General features: G+C 36.2%; 1 protein-coding gene and 1 long non-coding RNA gene across 3 annotated transcripts; both read left to right on the top strand.

Annotated features, from left to right (window-relative positions):
• Window positions 1-768: 768 nt before the first annotated feature.
• LOC104648209 (uncharacterized) lies at window positions 769-2,862 on the top strand. 2 transcript variants are annotated; one of them, XR_742288.4, is made up of 2 exons: window positions 769-2,093; window positions 2,414-2,862. It is a non-coding gene; the product is annotated as an uncharacterized lncRNA (long non-coding RNA). The 2 variants fall into 2 exon arrangements; XR_002028102.3 differs by having other exon boundaries at window positions 798-2,093; window positions 2,417-2,862.
• Window positions 2,863-11,332: 8,470 nt separating this feature from the next.
• On the top strand, window positions 11,333-12,081 carry LOC101264741 (uncharacterized). Its single transcript, XM_004243043.1, has 2 exons — window positions 11,333-11,674; window positions 11,875-12,081. Exons 1-2 carry the CDS (start codon window positions 11,333-11,335, stop codon window positions 12,079-12,081), a joined length of 549 nt encoding a protein of 182 aa, XP_004243091.1.
• The last annotated feature ends 15,189 nt before the right edge of the window (window positions 12,082-27,270 follow it).

Genomic DNA, 27,270 nt, shown 5'->3' with positions numbered 1-27,270 from the left:
ATCAAGTGAAAAGTGGAATGGTGCATCTTGATAAGTGTAAAGCTTATTTGACTTGCAATCTAGGCACTAGAAAATGTTTTACATCTAATATTGAATGTTGTCACTTGACAAAATGAATATGAAAATCAAATGGGTTCAATATCTAAAACATGTACAAGTTTTTGAAAAACCTGTTTATAATACTCATATATAGATTCAAACAATCGATAATATTTTGTATTTTTATGCAAGTTGATGACTTGAATTGAAAATCTTAAAGAGTTTTCAAAAGTCAATAAATTATTTTCTTAAAGAAGTTGAAGTAAGGAACTTGCAGAAATATTTGATCCTGAAGTGAAGATTCATATGAAGAGATAGAAGGAAACATATTTCGTCAAAACTTTTATACACTCATGAGCTCCCAAAAATGGAGATATCAACATGCAACACGTTTTTTCAAGTAACAATATAGTTGATTTACCCACAAAGTCTCTGCCAACTACAACTTTCAAGAAGATGGTGCACAAGTTTGGAAAATGAAGATTCTAATATCTGAATTGATGTTGTCATTATTGACGGTAGTGGTGTAACTTGATTTTGTTACTGGTTTTTTAGCTTATAGTTTAGCTTATAGTTTAATAGTTTTAGCTTAGCAGTTAGTTGGTGTTAGTTATAACTGAATTCTGCTATTGACAGGTGTACAATTGTGATAGGCTGTGAGTTAAGTTGTAGCATTATAAATATGCAGATGGTGCATTGTACATATATCTTTTTTCAATCAATGAAATCAACTTACATTTCACATCTTCCTTCTCTCACAAATTAGATCTTTTAGGTTCAATTGCAGATTTTAATTTGTCATGGTATCAGAACAGCGAATCCACAGTTGATTCACTTATCATTGTTGTTGATCTGCTTCATGAAATTCTCTATTTTTTATTTGTGATCTAAAATTTGGGGGAAATGGTGGTGAGCACTGATACGATCGAAGTAGTTGAGAAAAATCAAAATCATCCTCTGTATCTTCTGTAATCTGACACTTCAGGTTCAATATTGACTTCAGTTCATTGGAGAATCAATCATTATGGAGACGATCAATGATCCTTACTCTTCAAGCTAAAAGCAAATCTGGATTTGTCTTTGGTACCTGTAAAAAGAGTGATTACAGTGCGACATTAGTAGAACAGTGTGAAAAGTGCAATGCATTTGTTTTATCATGGATTCTAAATCGATTTCGAAGTAATTGATGAGTGGAATCATGTACACCAATGATGCGGCTACTGTATGGGCTGACTTAAAAGAGACGTTCGATAAGGTTGATAGATCGAGAGGTTACTAGTTGCATTGAAATATTTGCACTATCACACAAGGTACTTCCTCTATTTCTGCATCTTTCACACGACTAAGACTTCATTGGGATGAAGTGGATGCCCTTGTAGCACCTCCTTCGTGTGGATGTGATAAATCCATAGTGTATGCAAGTCACTTGCAATATATGAAATTGTCTGCATTTCTGATGGAACTCATTGAGTCATACACTCAAGCACGTAGTCAGATCCTTATTATAATTCCATTTCCCTTTGTGAACAAAGCATATTCGATGATCTTTTCATATGAGAGTCAGTGAGTAACAACAGGTTCATATTTAGGAGGAGATTTAGGGATTTCTAATGCTTTGTATGTTGGGAAAGATAAAAGACAGTACACTGCTGGAGGCTCTTATTTAGAAGAAGATACAAGTGTTACTTCAAACACTAGTGGTGGTTCTTATTAACGAGGAGATGCAGGTGCCTCTACTTCTACTGCCTTATATGCTGGTAGAGATCACCAACAATCAAGACTCTACAATCCAAAAAGGGACTACAATCTGCAGTGTAGGTTTGCAAAATAAAGGGCCACACCATGGAAACATGTTATTGTGTTGTTGGACACCCACCAGACTACAAATTCAGGAAGAAGTGTGAAAATGCTGCTAACAGGATAAGCAAATGTCAATGCTGTTGATAATGATTCACTTGGCCAAACTCTTCCTACATTTACACAAGAACAATATGGTCAAATTCTCCAGTTATTGAACAAGGAGAATTCTGTGATCTCAGCAGTCAATCAAGAAAGTATGTATCACTCATTCTCTATTAATAATAGACTTAAACATTGGGTAGTAGACTCTGGTGCAACAAAGCATATAACAACATCAATAGATTAATTGTTTGACATAGTTTCATTAGAATAAAGTGATCAGAACCATGTACAATTGCCTGATGGAGGTATTGCACCAATAACACACACTGGTAGTTATAGATGGGATAGTGGTGATGTGTTGGATAATATTTTAGTGGTCCCTTAGTTCAAGCATAATCTAATTTCAGTTTCTCAGTTAACCAGGCATTTACACTCCTCAGTAAGATTTTTCCCTGAGTTTTGTGTATTTCAGCAGCTGCTAACTGGGAAGGTTAAGGGGATTGCTAAGGAGACAGGAGGTTTATATTTTCTGTTGAATAAAGAGGTTGGAGATGGAAGCAATATGAATATATCTAGTGCAAAGTTGATGCATATAAAGACCAATGAAGATGAAGGCATGTTATGGCACAATAGACTTGGACACCCATCCTCTACTACCTTTAAGAAACTAATTTCCATCAATGATAGACTTGTCAATGATCGTGTTGTATGTCCATTATCTAAGAAAACAAGTTTACCATTTCCTATGTCTACAACTAGAAGTAGTTCTGTATTTGAATCTATACATATTGATGTATGGGGTCCACATAAAATCAGCTCCCATGTTGGTTTCAAGTATTTTCTCACTATTGTTGATGACTATTCTAGAATAACATGGTTGTATTTTCTTCGAGTGAAATTTTATGTTGTTACTGTTTTGAAGTCTTTTATCCAAATGGTTAAAACTCAATTTTATCACTATGTGAAGAATGTTAGATCAGATAATGGGTGTAAGTTTTTTAACATTGAATGCAAAGACTTATTTGCTTCTTTAGGCATAGTTCACCAATGCTCTTGTCCACACACTCCACAAGAAAATGGATTGGTAGAAAGAAAGCATAGGCATGTGTTGGAAGTAACAAGGAGTATTCTGTTTCAGGGTGGTTGGCCTATCAGGTTTTAGGAAGAATTTGTTGTAACAGTTGTTTACTTAATCAACAGGTTACCTACTCATACATTGGAAGGTAAATCTTTTCATGGAGTCTTCTATCAAAGGAAGCCTAAGTTGTATCATTTAAGGACTGTTGGATGTCTATGTTATGCTACCACACTAATTAAGAAAGACAAATTTCCTCCCAGAGTTGTTGCTTGTGTAATGATGGGTTATTCTTAGACCCAACAGGGGTATCTTCTTTATAATATTTCTCACAAGAAGTTCATGGTTAGTATAGATGTGGTGTTTAAGGAGAATATCTTTCCTTTTAAGGAACATCATGATGATACAATTCATCTATTTCCAGACATCTTTTACTCATTAGAACCAGAACAAGATGAAGTTCCTGCAGAGACTGTTGTTATTGCTCATGTACCTGCGGAGACTGTTATTGATCATTTACCTGAAGATTCTGAGATGTCCACAACTTTGAATGATACTATAAATGATGGTGTTGGTTCCTGAGAGTAAACTAACCACTAATATCCCTAGGAGATCTAGTAGAACTGTGATTACACCAGCCTGGCATCAAGACTATATCACTTCTGGGAAGCAGATAACTCACTCATTGTCCAACTGTGTTTCATATAAGCATATTTCTCACATATAGAGCTTGTTTAAGTAAATTTTCAGCTGTTAGTGAAACTAATTCTTATGAAGAAACCTTACATGATAAGAAGTGGATAGAAGCAATGCAGCATGAATTAAAAGCTCTTGATGAAAATGACACTTGGAATCTTGTTCCTTGGCCACATGGGAAGCCTGTAATTAGTTGTAAGTTGATATTCAAAATCAAACATAAGGCAAATGGTGAAATAGAAAGGTACAAAGTTATATTAGTAGCAAAAGGGTATAGTCAGACTGCTGGTATAGACTACCAAGAAACCTTTTCTCCAGTGGTAAAGACGGTGACAGTAAGGAATATTATTGCATTGATTGCTACAGAGAATTGGTGTACATACCAAATGGATGTCTACAATGCCTTCTTGCAAGGATATCTCACAGAAGATGTATACATGGAATTACCTCAAGGTCTAAAAGTTGCCACTGATTAACCACCTATGGTCTGTAAGCTTGTGAAATATCTTTATGGGATCAAACAAGCTTCAAGATAATGGAATTTTAAAGTCACTGAGGCCTTATTGAAATATGGATAAATTCAAGAGTCATTTCGATTACTAACAATTCACTAAGAAGCAAGGAGCCAAGTTAATTATTATTTTGGGCTATGTTGATGACCTTTTTATTACTGGGAATGATGTTGCACTGATTCAGGAAACCAAATCCATCCTGCATAAGTGGTTCAAGATCAAGGATTTAGGAGAGTTGAAATACTTCATTGGCATAGAATTCAACAGATCCGAAAAAGGTATCCTAATGAACCAAAGTAAATATGCCTAAAATCTCTTAGTTTAAGCAGGCATTACTGGAGTCAAGGCAGCAAATACCCCATTGGAATGTATTATGAAACTCACTATAGCTTTTACGGATGATTGTAGTGAGGAGGAGTTGCATCCGGATGCTACTCAATATCAAAGAATGATTGGCAAGTTATTGTACTTAACCATCACCAGACCTGACATAGCTCACACAGTCCGAACTCTTAGTCAATTCCTACAGAAACCAAAACCTCAGCACTGGCATGCTGCTCTTAGAGTTCTCAGATATATCAAGACTCAATCAGGATTAGAGTTACTTATGTCCTCACAGAAGAAGATGCAACTGACTTATTTTTGTGATGCAGATTGGGCAGCATGCCCTAATACCATAAGATCAGTGACAGGTTATCTACTGAAGTTGGGAGACTCTCTTATCTCTTGGAAATCAAAGAAACAGGCTATAATCTCAAGAAGTTCTGCTGAAGCAGCATATAGAAGTTTGGCTTGTTTTACTGCAAAAATTGTTTGGCTAACTAATTTGTTCAAAGAATTAAATATTCAGATTGAGGAAGAAGTGTCTGTGTTCAGTAATAGTAAGGCAGCACTTCAAATTGCAACAAATCCTATTTTTCATGAGAGGACAAAACACATAGAGATCGATTGCCACTTTATTAGGGAGAAGATTCAACAATGTTTGATTAGCACTATGTACATCCCCACACAACACCAACAAGCAGACATTTTAACCAAAGCTTTGGGTAGAATGCAACATGAATCACTTTTATCCAAACTTGGTGTTCTGAATGTGTTCAACACACCTAGTTTAAGGAAAAGTATTGACGATAGTCGTGTAACTTGATTCTGTTACTACTTTGTTAGCTTATAGTTAATAGTTTTAGCTTAGTAGTTAGTTGGTTTTAGTTATAACTGAATTATGTTATTTACAGGTGTACGATTATGATAGGCTGTGAGTTAAGTTGTAGCATTATAAATATGCACATGAAGCATTGTACAAATATCTTTTTTAAATCAATGAAATCAGTTTACATTTCACATCTTCCTTCTCTCCCAAATTAGATGTTTTAGCTTCAGTTGCAGATTTCAATTTTTTCAGTCATTAGGGGGAGTTGATACGTGTTGTACTCTTTTTGTCCTCATAAAGTTTTGTCCTATTGCATTTTCTTTGTAAGGTTTTTAATGAGGCATCCATAATGCATATTATTAGAAATCCTACTTGGGGACAAAGTTAGGCTTCCCTTATAAAGAGGTTATCCTTCATTGTAAAGAAGATTTATGAATTTTGAATATACATCAACTAAATAAAAAGACTTCTCTTTTCTCCCGACATTATTCTTCTCTTGTTTTATATTATTTCATAGCACATGCAATTTTATAAATTGTTCAAAATATAAATATTTATAAAATCACATACACACACACACACATGTGGAGTACTAGCCCCGTTTTCTTCCCTTTTCCCAAACATATTAGATTCCGGTCGTTGAAGAGTTTGAAAGGTTATATTGTTGAAGTCTTGGATTCTTTCTTTCGTCCAACTGGGGTAGGTCCTTAACTTTCGGGGGCAATGCCATCTTCTAGCTTTGGATTTTGTTATGAGCTTATTAACTCTATCATTTCTTTCCTTGTTATTTGAATATTGTACTTTTGTATGACCTATACATGGTCTTGTTGAATTGATGTAAGGTCTATTCCCATATTGTGATATCTGTTTAGATGGTATGAGACAAGACATTTGTTGAGACTATTTCTATATTTATATATATATATATATTTGCAATTAAAAAGTAGAAGGCTATGTAACCTTCCTATTTGAAGGGTCTATGAGTACTCGATATGAATATATATTATGTGTATGTAGAGGTCTATGTAAACCTCCTGGTAGATATAATGCAAGTTTATAAATTTTTCAGCATTTTTCAACCTATGAATGTAATGACATGAAACTAAGAGGCCAGTCTTAGTCCTTCAAAAGGACACCAACGCCGGTTACGTCTTGGGGGTAAAACTGGATGAGAGACATGAGATGGAGACTACAACGCAATATGCATAAAAAAGTTTCTAGCAAATCTCGTGCCCCTATAGGAAGACTAGCTAGTGGATTCACCTAGAATGCGATATTCATGTATGGTTCTACCTTGGCATGTAGAGCACTTTCTTTCGGTGTAGGGTTTCATGACACCAGATTCCATGTTTACCTCACATGGTCTATTGTCAGTTATGACTAATGTTCTCGAAAGTAAATGAATTAATGCAGTAATAAAGATTGACACTAACTACGATGACTTAAGGGGTACTACTTAGTGTAGGTAACGATATGGTACTTTACCTATGCATTGCACAAGTTTCCCTTGAGGGAATTCCTAGGAGGAGTTCTTATTCACTTATGTTATGAATGAAATGCCTAATGTTGGTTCTATATAATGTTGCTCTTATATAATTTTGGATTCATTTGATGGACATAGTATTGGTCTAAATTTCTATGTAAAATGATGACTACACATGATATTATGTTATACGAAGTATAGGCATTGCTTATGGTCTGTTACTAGTTTACTTGGTTTAGGTGGGTTATGGAACTTCACATGAGCATTACACTAGTTCGCTTGGATTGGGATTTAGGTAAGGGTCTTGTATGCTTTCATGATGTGAACTATAGAAGTTGAAATGTTTGGATGACTTTATGATGATGTTATTATTGAATAAGTTGTACATATACATTGGAAAAGTTCGGGTATGACTCACAAGGGCCTCGCAAGAAGCCCTTAAGGAGGACCTAAAGGCTGTGGAGACACTGTCTTGGCAGTGTAAATTGATGAGCTCAATCGACATCTCGTGCATGGGACATGTAAAACTTCAAAAATATAAGATGTGTTTTAGAGCCTAATATAAGTTCCAAGAGGTTTAGAAAATGTTTGAAGGTCTATATTAATCAACATAACTAATTTAGGAAGTCCAGAAACCAAAACGTCAAAGAACATCCATGACGTTCGAAAACTAGTTCAAAGAGGTACTAGAGTGCTTAGCCTATTTGACTAGATTTTAAGAGTCTAAAAATGATGAAACGTCCTGGCATGACTCCCCAAAGACAAACTAAGGACCCTTGCGGATACCCTTGCAAAAGATGGCAAAATGCTGTCAAGAGACAATGTCCACATACAGAGGCCACTGACGAGGCGTGGTCCCATCGATGGGGCATAGATGACCACCGTTGATGGACACTTATTAAATTTGGACAAAGGGTCATTTTGTATAGTCTCTGAACTCATCTACGGATGTGCATCACGGATGTGCAGCACAGAGGTGCATAGTGACTATAGATGGGCACACGATCCGTTGATCATGGTGTTGTGTTTGAGGATTGATTTTGATACACGCTTTAATTTAAGTCATTTAATTAGTCGTCTATGTTAGAATGTTAATTAGGGGTTAAGGGAGGCCTAATTAAGTTAGTTAACAACCTATTTAAAGCCTCTAAGCTAATTAGACAAACCTAAGCTCTCATAATTTGTCAAACCTAAACTCTCTTCCTTCTCTCTTCTTTCTCTCTCTATTAAAGAACTCCATTAAATACCAATATAGGGGTGGGTTCAAGGGCTAAAATTATCTAATTTATCCATCAATCTTCATCAATTAGTAAGGAATGTAATTCCTTTGACCTTTGAGAACTCTTTCCTCAAAGGGTTCAATCAAATTAATTTCAAAAGTTGAGTTTTCATGTGGTTCTTTTCAAATATCGAAATTGAACTTGAGAATTACATTGATTATGATTTCTTATGGATAACATGTATTATAACTCAATTATGTTGGTTCTTGATGGATTGGTCTAGTGTGTAGAGTATGACATATTCCCCTTAACCCTAGATTGTGATCTTTATTTGAATTGTGTAATGGTTGTTCAATTGAATTGGTTATTGGTTGACTTACAATCCTATGATGTTTTTGTATCAATCATGAATAAATTAGGATGAATTATAAGTCCTATCATTCTAGTTCTTGAGAAGTTGATCTAGGATATGAAGTATATTATAAATTTGACCTAAGTATCTCATCTTAAGCTATGAACTAGCTGTGGATTGTGATGTAGCGATTCAATTGTCTTTGTTGTCATGTTTTTTATTGATTTATAATGATGTTATACCCTTATGGGTTAGATTTAAGGGTTGATGGTAAGACCTTGATGATGGATTATGAAGGAGACTTGGTAAGTCTTGAAATTCCTATTCCTTACTTCAATTGTCGTAAATTATGATTAAGTGATAAAAATGAATTGAAGTATATCTTGTATTAAGATTGATAGGGTTGGTATGATGTTTAATTAAAATGTCTTCACTATGGTTTGTGAGTTGTTTGCTAATATGTAAATGTTATAAGGATGGTGATGATTTACCAATGTGCCTTATTATGAAGTGATATGTAAATTTGCTAACCTCACTTATATGAATTTTAATGAAATTAATTTACTCATGCAATTCTTATTGACCTATGATGATGATGATTATATAAGGGATAGATCCTATGACCTATAATAAGCTATGATGATTAATAAAGACATCTTAAAAGGTCTTAGCTTAGCACCAAATGAACTTAATAATGGGAGGTGATGACTTTCCATAGAGGAAGACTCACCCTATAGTTCCACATGAGGTGTTGAATCCCCAATGAGGGATACTCACCCAATGGATTCTCGTGAGATGAGGCTCTAATAACAGTGGCATATAGAGAGATCATACCTATCTCTTAGTTCTTGAACTATGTTGTCCCCATGGGAAGACTAGCTAGTGGATCCACCAAGAAAGCTACGTTTATGTTTGGTTTTACTTTGGCCGATAAACAACCTTCAATCAGTGTAAGGTTTTACAATAGAGGATTCCACAGTTAGCTCTTTTGTCTATGTCGGTTAAGGCAAATAATTCCTAAACTAAAATGAAGTAATAAAGTAAAAACTACCTAAGGTGACTTAAGAAGTTTGACTTAGCCTTGGTAGGGGTAGGGAAGTCTACCTATCCCTTGCTCTAGTTGGCCTGCGAGGAAGCTTTAGAATGTTGTTCTTATGTATAAATATGCTTAAAATGGTACATTATATGTATATGATGATCTTTCAAATTGATGGTTTCTTATGATATTGAATCCACGTATACTTATGTGTTTGGTATTTATGTCTAAATTATGATGATGTTACGTACTCTTGAATGATATGCTATGTGAAGTTGGATATTGGTCATGGTTCTTTGTTGAGTTTACTTGATTGAGTAAGGTCATGATGCTTTGCTTGTTCATTGCACTTGGTGACTTAATGAGGGTTGATGGGTAATTAGCTTGCTTTGGTTATGTTGTAATGAACTCTTATTCATACTTATTGTTGTTATGTCTTGATGATTGAGTTGCTTTGAATATGTTTCTAATTATAATATATGCATGTAGACTTTACTAGATTTAGTATTGTTGGCCTTATTATGTACATGTTTATGACTTAATGGATATGTTTTATTAATAGATATGTTGTTTTGGAATGTACACAAGGTTTTCAAAGTAATTAGGATGGTTTCATGAAAAGTCTCCTTTTAGCATGATTGGATGTTATTTGTGCATATGGTCTCATAGTTAGTACAAGTAGTGTACTAACCCCATCTTCTCCCTTTTCCCCAATATTTAGGTTCCGATCATTGAAGGGTTTCGAGACGTCATTGAAGGATGTCTTGGAATTCTTATTCATCAAAGTTGGATAAGTCCTCACTCTCCGACGCCAATGCCAAGATAAAGCTATGAAGTTGTTTTAGTTTTAAGGCTCTTATATTTTTTCCTTTTCATTCGAGTACTAAACCTTGTATAGCGTATATGTGTCTTTATTACATTTGATGTATAGGGTAGGACCAATTTGATATACTCTTGTTAGATGTTTATGAGATGAGATATCCATTTGAGACTATGTTATAGTCTATATATCCATGTTTAATAAAAGTAGAAGACTAAGTATCTTCAAATACGAAGGGTCTATGTATACTCAATATGCATATTATGTGTATATAGAGGTCTATGTAAACCTTAATGAAGAAGTAATGCATTTTTTTTAATTTTCGCTAATTTTTGCCTATGAATGTAATTATGTAAGCTAAGAGGCTATTCTTAGTCCTAAAGGAGGATGCCGCCGCCGAATATGTCTAGGGGGTGCTCCCCGGATATGACAATCTTGGTATCTCAGCATGAGATTGAATATCTTTAAGTCGATGTCTCTCTTAACCACGTCTATATAGATACACATTCATAATTGTGAAGCACGCCACACTTATGGATAGCAACCTATATAATGCTTAACTCTTATTTCTTGGAAGTACAATATCGTGGCCCTAGAGTTTAGCTCTATGTTCTTTTGCGTCTAATCATGTCATCATGATTATAGGAAATGAACACTCGAAGGAATGATGAACAAAGTCTTGAAGAAGATATTTCCAATGCGGGAGTTCCTCCCGTTGGTGATCAAGTTCCTAATCTTGAAGAAAATGCTAATTATGACAATTCTCTGGTCGATCATCCTTTGGAAGATGGTGCCATCCGGGCTGATCCTTTTTTTTCCAAATTTCCCAAGCCATTAATACCCAAGCACAATAAACCACTGCCCAAGATAAAGCCATGACGGCCCAAGCTAATCTGGAGGTTGTACCCCGAGCAAATTAACAAGTTGCTACCATGGACTCCCATCTAAGTGGATTTCACTAGAATAAATCCCCCTACTTTCTATGGGTCCAATGTTAAAGAATACCCCCATGAGTTCATTGATCAAACCTACAAGATCCTCTATGCTATGGGATTGACTTCTAGATACAAGGTTGAGTTAGCCACTTACCAACTCAAAGGTGTGGCCCAAACTTGGTATGTCCAATGGAGGGACAAGTTATGGGGTGGACTGGTGACTTGGGAGGTTTTGAAGAAGGGTTTTCTTGATAGATTCTTTCTTAGGGATAAGCGGGAAGCCAAGGTGGTGGAGTTCATAAACCTTCATCAAGGAGATGTGAGTGTGATTGAATACTCCTTGAAATTCACTCAATTGACAAATTATGCTCCTTTTTTGGCTTTCGACCCCAGAGATGAAATAAACCGCTTTGTGATGGAAGTGTCGGATGACTTGCAAGAAAATATCATTCGGGTATGCTACATTACAATATGATCATTTCTCGTCTTATGTTCATGTTCAAAAAGTGGAAGAGGCAAGGGCTAAGAGAAAGGTAGAGATACTAAGAAGGCGAGGTCTTTTGATGGTGGTTCGTCAAAGAATAGGCTTGATATCTAAGACAAGCCTAGGTTCAAAAAAGGTTTTCAAATCAAGTTCCTTCAATTATCCCTAAGGCTCGTGATGATAGGGTATCCAACCCTAATCTTAAGAAGGGAAAGGATACTAGTTACCCGAACACGAAGCCTACTTGTGCCCAGTGTGGAAAGGGTTATTTAGGTGAATACTTATTTGGAATGGGCATTTGTTTTGGTTGTGGAAATAGTGGCTACAAGGTTAGGGATTTCCCTAATGTGAGGGTTCAAGACAAGGGTATTGGTTAATCTCAAGCAAGTGGTTCTAATGATGCTCTTATGAAGAATCGCTTTTATTCTCTCCGCTATAGGGGTGAGCAGGAGACTTCCCCCGATGTGGTGACCAGTATGTTGAAACTCTTTTCTATTGATGTATATGTCTTACTTGATCCCGGTGCTACGTTGTATCTAAAAAGTTTGACATTTTTCCCAATATCTTGCATGAACACTTTATAGTGTCTACCCTAGTGGGTGATTCAGTTGTTGCAAAAAGGGTATACAGAAATTATCCTATAATGTTGCCCAATAGAGTTACTTATGTTGAACTAGTAGAACTTGATAAGCTTGATTTCGATGTCATTTTGGGTATGGATTTTGTTGCATGCTTGCTTTGCTTCTATAGATTGTAGAACAAGGGTGGTAAACTTTAACTTTCCAAATGAGCCCATTTTAGAGTGGAAGGGGGGAAATTCTGTTCCTAGAGGTCGTATCATCTCTTGTCTTAATCTTGTAAAATGATTTCTAAAGGGTTTTTATACCATATAGTAAGAGTCCAAGATTTTGACTCCAAAATTCCTCCCATTGAGTCTGTCCCTATAGTGAGGGAATTTCCCAAGGTCTTTCCTAATGATCTTCCTGGTATTCCTCCCAAGCTGGAAATTGATTTTTGTATCGAATTGTAACAAGATATAAATCCCATTTCAATTCTTTTTTATCGGATGGCTCCGGACGAATTGAAAGAGTTGAAGACACAACTCAAAGATTTAGTCAACAAAGGTTTCATTATACCTAATATTTCTCCATGGGGCACTCTGGTATTGTTTATGAAGAATAAGGATAGTTCGCTTAGTATGTATTGATAATCGCCAACTCAATAAAGTCACTATTAAGAAGAAGTATCCTCTCCCTCAGATTGATGACTTGTTTGATCAACTCAAAGGGGCAATCTACTTTTCTAAGATTGACTTGAGATCGGGGTATCACCAACTTAGGGTGAGAGGTGAGGATATACCAAATAAGGATATTTCTGGACTAGATATGGTCACTATGAGTTCTTAGTAATGTCCTATGGTCTCACTAATGCCTCAGCGGCATTTACGAATCTCGTGAATAGGGTGATTCGAAGTTACCTAGATTCATTTGTAATTGTCTTCATTGATGACATCTTGGTATACTCGAAAAATGAGGGTGACACAAGGATCATTTTAGGGTGGTGTTACAAATACTTAAGGAGAACCAATTATTTGCAAATATAGTAAATGTGAGTTTTGGTTTAAGTCGGTGGCGTTTCTTGGTCATATCATCTATAGTGAAGAATTGAGGTTGATCCGAGGAAAATGGAGGCGGTGAAAAATTTGCCTAGACCATATACTCCAACAGACATTAGGAGTTTCTTTGGTGTAGTAGGTTATTATCGGAGGTTTGTGGATGGTTTTGCGTCCATTGTATCCCCGTTGACTACTTTGACTCAAAAGAGTATGAAATTTGAGCGATCGGAGGCATCTGAGAGAAGCTTCAAAACCTTGAAAGATAGGCTTACCTATGATCTGGTCTTAACTTTACCCAAGCGTACAAAGGGCTTAGTAGCATATTATGATGCATCCAGAGTGGGTTTAGGGTGTGTGCTTATGCAACATGGGAAAGTGATAGCATATGCTTCTAGGCAACTTAAAGCGCATGAGAGGAACTATCTAACTCATGATCTTGAGTTAACGACCATGGTACTTGCCTTGAAAATATGGAGGCATTACTTGTATGGTATTCATGTTGATGTATATATCGACCACAAGAGTCTTAAATATTTGTTTACTCAAAAGAGTTAAATTACTGACAAAAAAGATGGTTGGAATTGTTGAAAAGTTACAAAATAAGTGTTCTCTATCACCCCAGCAAGGCCAATTGGTTGTGGATGCTCGAAGTCATATGACCATGGGAAGTGTGTTCCATGTAGAGGAATCCAAGAAAGACCTAGTGAACGATGTTCATAGGTTGGCTAGATTGGGTGTTATTTTGGAAGATTCTTCGAATGGTGGTTTTATGGTGCAAACATAACTCTCATTCATCTTTGGTGGTTCACGTGAAGTCTAAACAACGCCTTGACTAACCATTGATAGAGTTGAAGAAATCAGTTCTTGGCAAGCTTAATGAGTCATTCTCCTTAGTGGGGATTGGTGTCTTGAGGTATCAATGAAAGTTGTGTGTTCCCAATGTAGATAGACATATCAGAATTTATTGCAGAGTGTCAAAATTGACAACAAATGAAAGCCGAAAACCAAAATCCGGGTGGTTTAATACAATAAATCTAAGTTCCTACTTTGGAGTGGGAAGACATCAATATAGATTTTGTGATAGGTTTTTTTCGGACACATAAGTAATATGACTCTATATGGGTGGTTGTGGATAGGTTGATCGAATTCGCTAGTTCATTCTCATCAAGTCTACTTATTCGGCGGACGATTATACAAGGATCTTCATAGATGAGATTGTGTGTCGCCATGGTAATCCTTTATCCATCATATGAGAGAGTGCACAATTCACATCTAGATTTTAGAGGTCATTCCAAGAAGGGTTGGGTACCAAGGTAAAGTTAAGCATCTCTTTTAATCCCCAAAAGGATGGTCAAGCAGAGTGTACTATTCAAACCTTCGAGGATATGCTTAGATCTTGTATCATTGATTTCAAGGGAAATTGGGATAAGCATTTGACTTTGGTGGAGTTCGCTTACAACAAAAGTTACCATTCATCTATATCTATGGCTTCTTATGAAGCCTTGTAAGGTAGGAGATGTAGATCTCTAATTGGATGGTTTAAAGGGGGTGAGTCTTCACTTTTGGCTCTCGTTTATTTATAAGACTTTGGAGAAAGATCATATGATAAAGAATCACTTACAAACATCCTATAGTCAGCAAAAGTCTTATGCCGATCATAGGATAAGAAATTTAGAGTTTGAAGAAGGTGATAACGTGTATTTGAAAATCTTGCCTATGAAAAGGGTGGTTACATTTTGCAAGAAAGGGAAGTTAAGTCCTAGTTATGTGGGTCCTTATGAAATCTTGTAAAGGGTTGGTAAGGTTGTCTATGATTTGAAACTCCCTAGTGAATTAGCTTCGGTTCATCAAGTTTTCCATGTTTCTATGCCTAAGAAGTGTATCGGTGATACCGAGTCTATTCTTCCTATTGAGGGTCTTGGTTTGAAGGATAACCTCTCCTATGAGGAGGTTGTGTTTCAAATCCTTGATAGACAAGTGACGAAGTTAAGGAACAAAGAGGTATATTCCGTAAAGGTGTTATGGAAGAACCACCTAGTTGAGGGGGCGACATGGGAGGACGAGGCCAACATGAAGTCCTGCTATCCTCATCTATTTGATAACTTAGGTTAGTTATTCCTATTAATAATGAAAATAATGACTAAAAACTTAAGTTACTTGATTTTTGGTGAAGTTTTGTAAAATGTACATTTTTGGTGTCATTAATTAGAAAGCTTACAATTTTTCTTGTTGTGAGTCATCTTGTGCATTTTGATATGATGAGTGTTCATGAAATGATATATAGCATGTTGATTAGTTAATATTTGGCATAATTGACTCACATATGCTATGTTGAGCTCATGTGTTGTTGTGAGAAGGATATTCCTCGTAATGTGATGTTGTGCCTTATGAGTGGTGATAGAAGTTTTTATTTGCCTTGTACAAACGGTATGATTGATGTTGTTATGTATTGTTGTTGGTTGGGATGGTAGTCTAGATCCTAAAATAAGTGTCAAGAGGTTTAGACACTACTTTAACGTCTATTTTAGTGAATATAGGTAATTTAGGAAGTCTACAAACCAAAACGCCAAAGAACGTCCATGACGTCCGAAAACTAGTTCAAAGAGGTACTAGCATGCCTTAGCCTATTTGACTAGCTTTTAAGAGTCGGAAAATGATGAAAATTGGTGGAAAAGTGTCTAACATGTATTAGAGTTAGTTAGTAATCAAAAATTCCGGGCTAAACTCCCCAAAGACAAACTGAGGGCCCTTAAGGAGGAACCTTGCAAAAGGTGGAAAAATGCTGACCAGAAACAATGTCCATAGACGAAGGGCACTGACGAGGTGTAGTCCAATAGAGGGGCATCGATGGCCACCTTTGATGGAAAATTAGTGAATTTATCCAAAGGGTCATTTTGCATAGTCTCTGAACTCATTGACGGATGTGCATCATGGAGGTGCACAATGACCGTCGATGGACACGCGATCTGTCGATCGTGGTGTCGTTTGTGAGGGCTGGTTTTGGTGCACGTTTTAATTTAGTAATTTAATTAGTTTTATAAGTTAGGAGGTTAATTAGGAGTTAAGTGAGATCTAATTAAGTTATTTAAAAACCTATAAAAATCCTCTAAGCTAATTAGACTAACCAAAGCTTTCATAATTTCCCAAACCCAAACTCTCTTCCTTCTCTCTTCTTTCTCTCTCTAGTGAAGAAGTCCATTGAAGACCAAGCTATAGGTGGGTTTAAGGGATAAAAATTGTGTATTTTCTCCATCAATCTTAATCAATTAGTAAGGTATGATATTCCTTTCACCTTTTAGACCTCTTTCCTCAAAGGGTTCCATCAATTTGATTTCAAAAGTTGAGTTTTCATATGGGTCTTTTCCAATCTCAAAATTGATCTTGTGAATTCATTGTTTATGATTTCTTATGGATATTATGAATAGAATAACATGTATTATAACCAATTATGTTTGTTGTTGGTGGATTGGTTTAGTCTTTAGAAGATGACCTATTAACCCTAGATTGTGATCTTGATATGAATTATGTAATGTTGGTTCAATTGAATTTGTTATTCATTGAATTATTGATGATCCGATCCGCAAGGAAAATTATTGGGAATTGTTTGATCATCTTTCTCTTAAGAAGAGTTAAAAAAGAATCTATCCTATGATGTTGTTGTATCAATCATGAATAGACTAGTATGGATTATAAGTCCTATCATGCTAGTTCTTGAGAAGTTGATCTAGGTTATGAAGTATGTTATGAATTTTACCTTAGTATCTTATCTTAAGCTATGAACTAGTAAAGGATTGTGATGTAGTGATTCAATTGGCTTTGTTGTCATGTTGGTTATTGATTTATGATGATATTATACCCTTATGGGATTGATTTAAGGTTTTATTATTAATAATGTCATTAAAGTTAATTAAAAAAGGGACTTAACTTAGTACCTACTGAACTTGACAATGGGAGGTGATGACTTTCTATAGAGGAAGATTCACCCTATAGTTCCACATGAGGTGTTGACTCCCCAATGAGGGATACTCACCCAATGGAATCCCTTGAGATGAGGCTCCAATTTCCAAGTGGCACGTAGAGGGATTATAACTTTCTCTTAGTTATTGAACTATGTTGCCCTCCATAGCAAGACTCTCTAGTGGATCCACCTAGAAAGCTATGTTTATGTTTGGTTTTACTTTTGCCGGTAGACCACCTTCCATCGGTATAAGGTTTTACAACACCGGATTCCACACTTAGTCTTGTGGTCTATGTCGGTTAAAGCAAGTGTTCCCTAAATTAAAATAAAGTAATGAAGTACAAACCAACTAAGGTGACTTAGGGGTTTGACTTAGCCTAGGTAGGAGTATGGAACTCTACCAATGACTTTCACTAGTTGGCCTTGGAGAAAGAGTTAGAAGGTTGTTCTTATATATGAATATTATTAAAATGGAACATGATATGTATATGATGATCTTTCACATTGATGGTGTATTATGATGTTGAATCCACTTATACTTATGTGTTTGGTCTTTATATCTAAATTATGATGATGTTCGTAATCTTAAATGATATGCTATGTGAAGTTAGATATTTGTCATGGTTCTTGTTGAGTTTACTTGATTGAGAAAAGTCATGCAGCTTTGCTTGGTCATTGTACTTGGGGACTTAATGAGTGTTCATGGGTAGTTAGCTTTCTTTGGTTATGTTATAATGAACTCTTGTTCATACTTATTGTTGTTGTGTTTTGATGATAGAGTTGCTTTGAATATGTTTCTAATTATAAGATATGCATGTTGACTTTACTAGATTTGTTTTTTGGCCTTGTGATGTACATGTTTATTACTTAATGCATATGTCTTATTGATTGGTATGTTTTTCTTGAATGTGCATAATATTTTCATATTAAATAGCATGTTTTCATGAAAGGTCATTTTTAGCTGATTTGATGACATTTGTGCATATGGGCTCATAGTTTACAAGTGGTGTACTAACCCCATTTTCTCCCTTTTCCCCAACATTTTAGCTTCCGGTCATTGAAGGGATTTGATATGACATTGAAGGAAGGCTTGAAATTCTTATTCATGTAATTCGGCAGGTCCTCACTTTCCGAGGGGATTGCCAATATAAAGCTATGAAGCTCGTTTAGTTTTAAGACTCTTATGTTCCTTCCTTTTCATTTGATTACTAAACCTTGTATAGCCTATATGTGCCTTTATTACATTTGATGTATGGGCTATGACCAATTTGATATACTCTTATTAGATGGTTATGAGATGAGACATCCATTTTAGACTATTTTATAGTCTATATATCTATGTGCAATAAAAGTAGAAGGCTAAGTAATCTTCATATATATAGGGTCTTTGTATACTCGATATAAATGTTATGTGTATGCAGAGGTCTATGTAAACCTCAATGTAGAAGTATGAAATGTTTTAAATTTAGGCTAATTTTGACCTATGAATGTACTAATGTAAGCTAAGAGGCTAGTCTTAACCCTCAAAGAGGATGACGATGCCGGTTATGTCTAGGGGGTGCACTCCGGTTGTGATAGGATGACGCCTTATCGATGGGGTGCATAAATCAACAATTAGCCGTGTGAGCAGGAGCCCTAGAGAAACAGCCTCAGTCACCATCGACGAAGAACTAGGAGGGGCTGTTAGTCCATCGACGTACCGCTGGCTGGCGTCCGTAGGTGCTGCCTGCAATCTGCTGCACACACCGTTTCATTAAACGGGCGAATAAGAAATTCACCCCATGTTCCTAAATTACTATGGATGGTTATTATGGGGTATTTTCGGTATATTAAGTTTATTTATAATAGGAAATACCCACTGCAATTTCATTCTTCAAATTAGACTCTTCCCTCCCAAATATAAACCTTTCTGGAAACCTCCTGTCACATCCGAGTTTACCCCCTAGACATAACCGGTGTCGTCGTCCTTTTCAAGGACTAAGACTAGCCTCTTAGTCTCATGTCATTAAATTTTTAGGTTGAAAAATGCAAAAAAATTTAAAACTTTCATTATCACGACTTGGAGGTTTACATAGACCTCTACATACATATAATATACATTCATATTGAGTATACATAGACCCTTCGTATAGGAAGGTTACATAGCCTTCTACTTTTATTGCACATACATTTATGTAAAATATAGAAGTAGTCTCAAAGATTGTCTTATCTCATACCATCTAAACGATTATCACAATATGGGCATAGACCTTACATCAATTCAACAAGACCATGTATAGGTCATACGAAAGTACAATATTAAATAAAAAGGGAAAGGAATGATAGATTCAATAAGCTCACACAAAAGTGCATAAGCTAGACGACGGAATCGCCCTCGAAAGTTAAGGACCTACCCTACTTGGATGAAAGGAAGAATCCAAGCCTTCAACAATGTCGCCTTTCAAAACTCTCCAACGATCGGAACCTAAAATGTTTAGGAAAGACGGAAGAAAATGGGGTTATTACTCCACATGTACTAAGTATGGGATCTTATGCACATACACAAGCAAACATGCTAAAAAACCTCCTCCTAAGACTCCCCTCAAGGCTAACTAGTGGAATGTTTAGGTAGAATCCCACACCCCTACCTAGACTAAGCTAGACCCCTTAGGTTATCCAAGTTAGAGTTCAAGTCTGTTAATTCGTTTTAGCTTTTGGGAACATCTTTTCCTAACTGACATAGACCACATGAGCTAGTGTGGAATCCGGTGTTATAAAACCCTACACCGAAAGAATGTAGACTACTTGCCAAGTTAGTACTAAAACATGAAACATAGCAACTACGTGGATCCACTAGCTAGTATTCTTATGGGGGCAGCATAGTTCAAGAACTAGAAGATATAGTCAGGACCCTCTTTATGAGACATGAGTTATAGTCTCCAATATCAAGAGTAATGTAGTATTTCTACCATCCCTATTTGGGAAGGGACACTCCTCAATCTAGCTCACTCAGTGCTAAGCTAGAGTCCCTTTTTGAAAAGTCTTTAAGCCTTTAATTAGCAATCATAGCTTAATTTAGGCAATAGGGTCTACCCCTTGTATAATCATCATCATTAATATCTCAATAAGAATTGTATGAATACAAGTCCTTTCATAACAATTCATATAAATGAGGTTAACACATTAGCATTTCATAGCATATTAAGGCACGTTGATTGTTTTTACCATCCTTATATCACAAACACCTTAAGCAACCTAACAACATAGTCAAGACATTTTAATTCAACTTCATAGTACCCTATAATCCTAATATAAGGCATATACTCAAATGTAATATAATGACTTCACAACAATTAATCACAATTGGAAAATAAAGATAGTGATTCTAAGACTTACCAAGACTTCCTCATAGTCTATCATCAATGTCTTACCATCAACCCATAACTCAAAACTATTTGCGGAGTAACATCATCACACCATGCTAACCAACAAGTTAACAAGGCCAATTGCATCTCTATAACACAATTCAACACCAGATCACAACTTGAGACAAGATGCATAGGCTAATTTCACATTATATTTAATAACCTAAATCACATCTCAAGAACTAGAATGATAGGACTATAATTCATATTAATTAAATCATAATAACACGATAGGAGTAATAAATAAACAACCAACTTAATTGAATGATCACAATACAATATAGGTCAAGATCACTACCTAGGATTAGGAATGGAGGATCATATTCTTCAATTACACCAAACCACCAAAAATTACCATAAAAAGTTGAATTATATGTTAATATACTCAATACAACCTAAATAAATCATCAACAACTCAATTCATAACTTCAATTTCGTAATTGAATGAAACCCATAACAAAAGTCAACTTTTGAAATCTATTTGAAGGAACTCTTTGAGGAAAGAGTCTCAATGGTGAATAGAACCCATACCTTAACGTTTGTCAACAATTTGATGGTGAATTCGTCCCTTTACATCTCCTAAACCCTAATCATTGCTAGTCTTCAATGGTGAATTCATGTGGAGAGAGAAATAAGAGAGAAGAAACACAGTTTTTTTAGAGTTGTCTTTAGGTTAATGAGGGTTCAGGGTATTTATAGTGGGACAAAATAAACTTAATTAATCTCCCTTTAATCCCTAATTAAACCACTTACCAACCTAACTAATTAAAAGAGACCAACTTAAATTACGAAGGAAACTCGACCCTTACATATGAAACCCTGATCGACGAGCCGTCTGTGAGTTGACAAACAGCGCCCCATCATCATACACTCCATCATCTTGGTCAGATACTGTACAAGCAATCCACACACGGACTGTAGCCTGCACCTCTACACTCTATCATTGAGTTTAAAGGTTGTGAAGGTGAAGGAACCTTCTCCACCAGCATAAGTGTGGGACAATGGTAGCATCGACGCCCCGTCGATCCACACAGGGGGCCGTCTTCTGTCCCATCGATTTACACTACAAGGAAGTATTGCATCAAACTACAAGGTTCCTCCTCAAAAGCCCTTGGTTTGTCCTTGGGGAGTCGTACCCAGACATTTAAACCATGAAATCACTCAAACACCTATTATATATCTTTCCACCAACATTTGTACATTTTCAACTCCTAAAAGTTAGTCAAATAGGCTAAGGTACACAAACATCCCTTTGAACCACTTCCTAGACGTTCTTGGACATTTTGGTTCTTACACCTCCTAAATGTCCTATATTCATTTAAGGTGGACTTAGAAACAATACATAGACCTCATGACACCTATGTTAGGCTTACAATACCTCTTAGATTTTCAAGTTGTTACACCTCCATTGGAGATGAAGCTTAAGAACATCTTGGAGCTTGGATTCCCCTGGGTTATTCATCAAGTTTCAGTGGTTCTCTTCTACAATGAGGTATGGTGATATTTCATACTTAGTAAACATTTCTTCTAATGAGTTGCTTTCAATGTTTTCAATGCAAGTTAAGGATCAAATATCCAATCTTCCAATCTTTCCATGGGTTCTTTGTCAAAACGTTTTCAAGCGCTTCCTCATGATGATTGATGTTAATGAATTGATTATAACGGGAATTTCAATACAATGGCATGATAAACTCATGCTCCCTTGAAACTCTCGTTTTAGCCTATGTATGGGCTTTGTGATTTGATTTTATGTAAATCGAATTGTGATTGAATTATGTTTAAATTCTTATATCTACTGCATAGTATTTTTATTGATGGTGAAGTGTTGGTGAGTGATCCATTTGCATCAAGGTTTGAATGTTTGAATAAGATTAGCCTATAATGTGGTATTCACTGTCATCTCGACTCTATACTACATGAATGTAGGATTTTATTTGTGTAAATAACTAGTAGATACTGCCCTATATTGTATTTTGATGAATTATGAAGGTTGATAATTGATGATCAATGTAAGGGAGAATTTGTAAGTGATCTATTTTCCTTCACATTCTATGGATTGATGATGTAGTGTACTTGATATGATTTTGATCTTGTTATGATTAATGCATGATTTCGATTATGTTAGTGCACCTTTAGCTACTGCCATAGATAATGGCCCTTCCCTTCTACTTTTCTATAGAACTGTTAGTTAATGAAACCTTCTATGGAATTGTGTGGTATGGTCCACTTATGGTTGCGGTGTTTACTCAATTTTTATTAGATATATGATGTGATCATTTTCTTAAAGACAATTGTGTTATGAATATGTGATGGTGATGATCACCCAATGTGAAGTCTCATGCATAGCCTTCTATTCTAGTTGTGATCTAGGTTGTATGGCTATTGTATATGCATGTGTATATCTTTGTTAGGGATAGGTTTGGGTGTTGTCACTGATGAGTTTTGATAATTGATGTCTCCTTACCTATGTTCCTCCATATGAATGTGTGATTAGCTATGTTTAGGAGTCTTGAATGCAAGTATTGAAGTTAGCTCGTCTCCTATGCTAATATGTGTTGTGTGGTCTATGTTTGAGGCGCATTGTGGTCCTAAGTGGATGGATGCCTCAATGTGTTGTTGATAGACATTAGGTTATCATGTTGACCAATGTACACACACTCACTCTTCATGCATGCTTACAATTAGTATAGGTTCATGGTGACTAATGAAAGGGTATTCTCATATGCACCAATGTCTACTACTATGCATGTAAAGTATATGTATCTATAAAGTATCTAATGTATCATTAACTATGATTTCTTGAAAGGTGTATAGTATTGGCAAGAATATTGGGCCTTGTCTATGTATTGCAGATGTGTGCCTTGATAGGATAGTTCCTAGGTTTGGTTTTCTAGGTACATGAATGTTATGCATAATTATGTTAATGTATTAACATATGTGGTCTTAATGTGTTGTGTGAAAGGATTGCTGACATATATGTATACACATATATGTATGATGATGTTTTCAATCGTGGGGCGCTTGGAAGGTGTTCCCATGAGTACCCTAAACTAGATGGTGCTTGGATATGCCATGTTCATGTGAAAGGGTTTCTCACATGACTTAGTTGATGAACTCTCTTATATGACCTATGAGCTAAGCATATGAGGATTTAAATCTCCTAAGCCTACATTTTATAAAGTAATGATAATAATGACTTTTCAATAAAGGGAATTTAGCTTAGAACCGAGTAAACTTGAAATGAGGGGTGTCCCTTCCCATTGTAGCAAGGTGGGTCACCATAGTCCTCACGAGGTGGTTAGACTCCTAGACCAAAGGGCATAGAGTGATATTAGCTATCTTTTCACAAAATTTCATATATTTCCGACTTCTAAAAGTTAGTCGAATAGGCTAAGGTACACAAACATCCCTTTGAACCAACTTCCCGAATGTTATTGATGTTTTTGGACGTTTGTATTTTAAACCTTCTAAATGTCCTATATTTATTTTAAATGGACTTAGAAATAGTACTTAGACCTTATGACACTTATGTTAGGCGTTACAATATGTCTTGGATTTTCAAGGTGTTACATTATGCCCCTCTTAGGAACATTCGTCCCCGAATGATACTAAAAATTTTTTGAAGGAAAAAATAGACTCAAGACTAGCAACCCAACCAATTAACAATATCAAATAAACATAAATCATATCATTTCCACAAGGCAAATATTAAAACTAATATTACCACACTTAAGGCTCAACCACTTCATCATGAGGCATTTCCTTCTCACAACACTTATGAGCTCAACATACATTAAATGAGTCAATTAGCACAAATTTTAACTAAACAACATGCTATTTATCATTTCATAAAGAATCACCATATCAAAATGCACAACATAACTCAAAACAAGCAAAAATCAAAATTTCATGTTTTCAAAAGAAATACTATAGTAACCTCATTGAAGTTTTTCGAAACTGCAAATTGTGCAAATTTTCACTCAAAAATGAAGAAACTTCAATTTCTAGTAATATTTATACTATTAAAACGAATGAATAACCTTAATTCTCAAAAAAGATGAGGGTAACGGGACTTCATGTCGGCCTTGGCCTCCCATGTTGCACCCTCAACTAGATGATTTTTCCATAACAACTTAACGGAAACTACCTCTTTATTCCTCAACTTCTTGACTTGCCTATCAAAAATTTGAACCTGAACTTCCTCAAAAAAGAGGTTATCCTTGACTCCAAGATCGTCAATAAGAAGAATGGACTCGGGATCAACGATACACTTTTTCAACATAGAAACATGGAAAATCAGATGAACCGAAGCCAATTCAGTAGGAAGTTTCAATTAATAGGCAACCTTACCAACCCTTTATAAGATTTCACAGGGACCCACATAACGAGGACTCAATTTCCCCTACTTGCAAAATCTAACCACCCCTTTCCTTGGTGAAATTTCCAAATACACCTTATCACCTTCTTAAAACTCTAAATCCCTTCTCCAATGATCGGCATAAGACTTTTGCCGACTATAGGATGTTCGCAACCGATTCTTTATGATATGAACCTTTTCCAAAGTCTTATAAATCAACTCAGGACAAAGAAGTGATGGCTCACCCACTTCAAACCATCCAATAGGAGACACACACCTCCTACCATACTAGGCTTCATAGGGAGACATGGAAATGGATGATGAAAAATATTGTTGTAGGAAAACTCAACCAAAGGTAAATGTCTATCCCAATTCCCTTTAAAATCAATAATGCATGCCCTAAGCATATCTCAGAAGGTTTTGTATCATACGCTCCGCTTGACCATCTTTTTGGGGATGAAAAGCGGTGCTCAACTTCACCGTAGTACCTAAACCTTTATGGAACGACCTCCAAAATCTAGATGTATATTGTGAACCCCGATCCAATATGATGGATAACGGAATGCCATGGCGGTGCACAATCTCATCTAGGAAAATTCTTACATAATCCTTCGCCAAATAAGTAGACTTCACAGGAATAAAGTGAGCAGATTTAGTCAATCGCTCCAAAACCACCCATATAGAATCATATGACTTTTGAGTCCGAGTTAAACCTACCACAAAGTCCTTATTGGTGTCTTCCCCCTTCCAAGTACGAATTTAGATCTCTTGTAGTAAGCCACCCGACTTAAGGTGTTCGGACACTTAGCGACAAACATCGCTATGTCTCTTTTTAGACCTTCCCACCAATATATCTCCCTTTGGTCATGGTACATTTTCATCGACCCCAGATGAATTGAGTAGTAGGACCCATGTGCTTCTTCTAGGATCCGATCCCTCAACCTATCTACATTGGGAACACATAATCGCCCTTGGTACCTTAACACACCATTCCCCCTAAGGATAATGATTCATTCAACTTGCCGAGAACCGATTCTTTCAACTCCATCAATGCTAAATCAAGGTGTTGTTTGGACTTCACCTAGCCCACTAGAGATGACTCGGAGTTATGATGAACTATAGCACCCCCATCCGGATTACTCTCCAACCTCACCCTAAACCTAGCCAACCTATGTACTGCCCTTGCTAGGTCCTTCTTGGCTTCGTCAAGATGGATACACTTCCCATAGTCATAAGACATAGGGCATCCGTGAAAACATTGGCCTTTCTGGAGTGATAAAGGATATATCATAATCTTTCAACAACTCTAGCCACCTGCTTTGTCATATATTCAACTCCTTTTGGGTAAACACATATTGGAGACTCTTATGATCGGTAAAGACATTAACATGAACCCCATACAAGTAAATTTTCAAAAAAAACACCACGACTGCTAATTCAAGGTCATGAGTGGGGTAATTTCTCCTATGTACCTATAGTTTCCTAGAGGCGTAGGCTATCACCTTCTTCTGTTGCATAAGCATACACCATAAACCCACTCAGGATGCGTCACAATACACCACAAAACCCTTTGTAAACTCCTGTAAGGTCAACATCAGAGCGGAAGTAAGCCTATCTTTCAAAACTTGGAAGCTTTCTCACATGCCTCGAACCACTCAAACTTCTTACTTTTTTGAATCAGAGTTAGTCAAAGGGAATGCAATGTATGCGAAACCATGCACGCACCTCTGAACCCGCTAAACCCAAGAAACTCCTAATGTTAGTCGGAGTCTATGGTCTAGGATAGTTTGTGACCTCTTCCGTTTTACTTGGCTCTACCTCAACTCCCTCACTAGATATGATGTGCCCAAGAAATGTCACCGACCTCCACAAAAACTCGCACTTACTATATTTGGCATACAATTGATGTTCTTTAAGGATTTGCAATACTACCCTCAAATGACCCATATGATCATCCTCATTCTTTGAATATACCAAGATATCGTTAATGAAGACAATGACAAATGAATCTAGGTATTTTCTAAATACTCTATTCATTAGGTCCATAAATACCGCAGGAGCATTAGTGAGACATAAAGACATGACCAAGAACTCATAATGCCCATACCTAGCCCGAAAGGCTGTCTTAGGTATATCCTCCCCTCTCACTATAAGTTGATGATACCCCGAACTCAAGTCTATCATTGAAAAGTAACTCCCCCCTTGAAATTGGTCAAATAAGTCATCAATCTG

The sequence above is a fragment of the Solanum lycopersicum genome, chromosome 7, assembly GCF_036512215.1.
Source record: "Solanum lycopersicum chromosome 7, SLM_r2.1".
Classification (NCBI taxonomy): Eukaryota; Viridiplantae; Streptophyta; class Magnoliopsida; order Solanales; family Solanaceae; genus Solanum; species Solanum lycopersicum.
This window is presented reverse-complemented; position numbering and strand designations above follow the sequence as displayed.

What these genes read in the sequence shown, in the direction of transcription:
- LOC101264741 (XM_004243043.1), top strand. Translation starts at nt 11,333, where the DNA reads ATGGGATTGACTTCTAGATACAAGGTTGAGTTAGCCACTTACCAACTC. An exon ending in TGCAAGAAAATATCATTCGG is followed by an intron (nt 11,675 to 11,874) that starts GTATGCTACATT and finishes ATTATCCCTAAG; the next exon opens with GCTCGTGATGATAGGGTATC.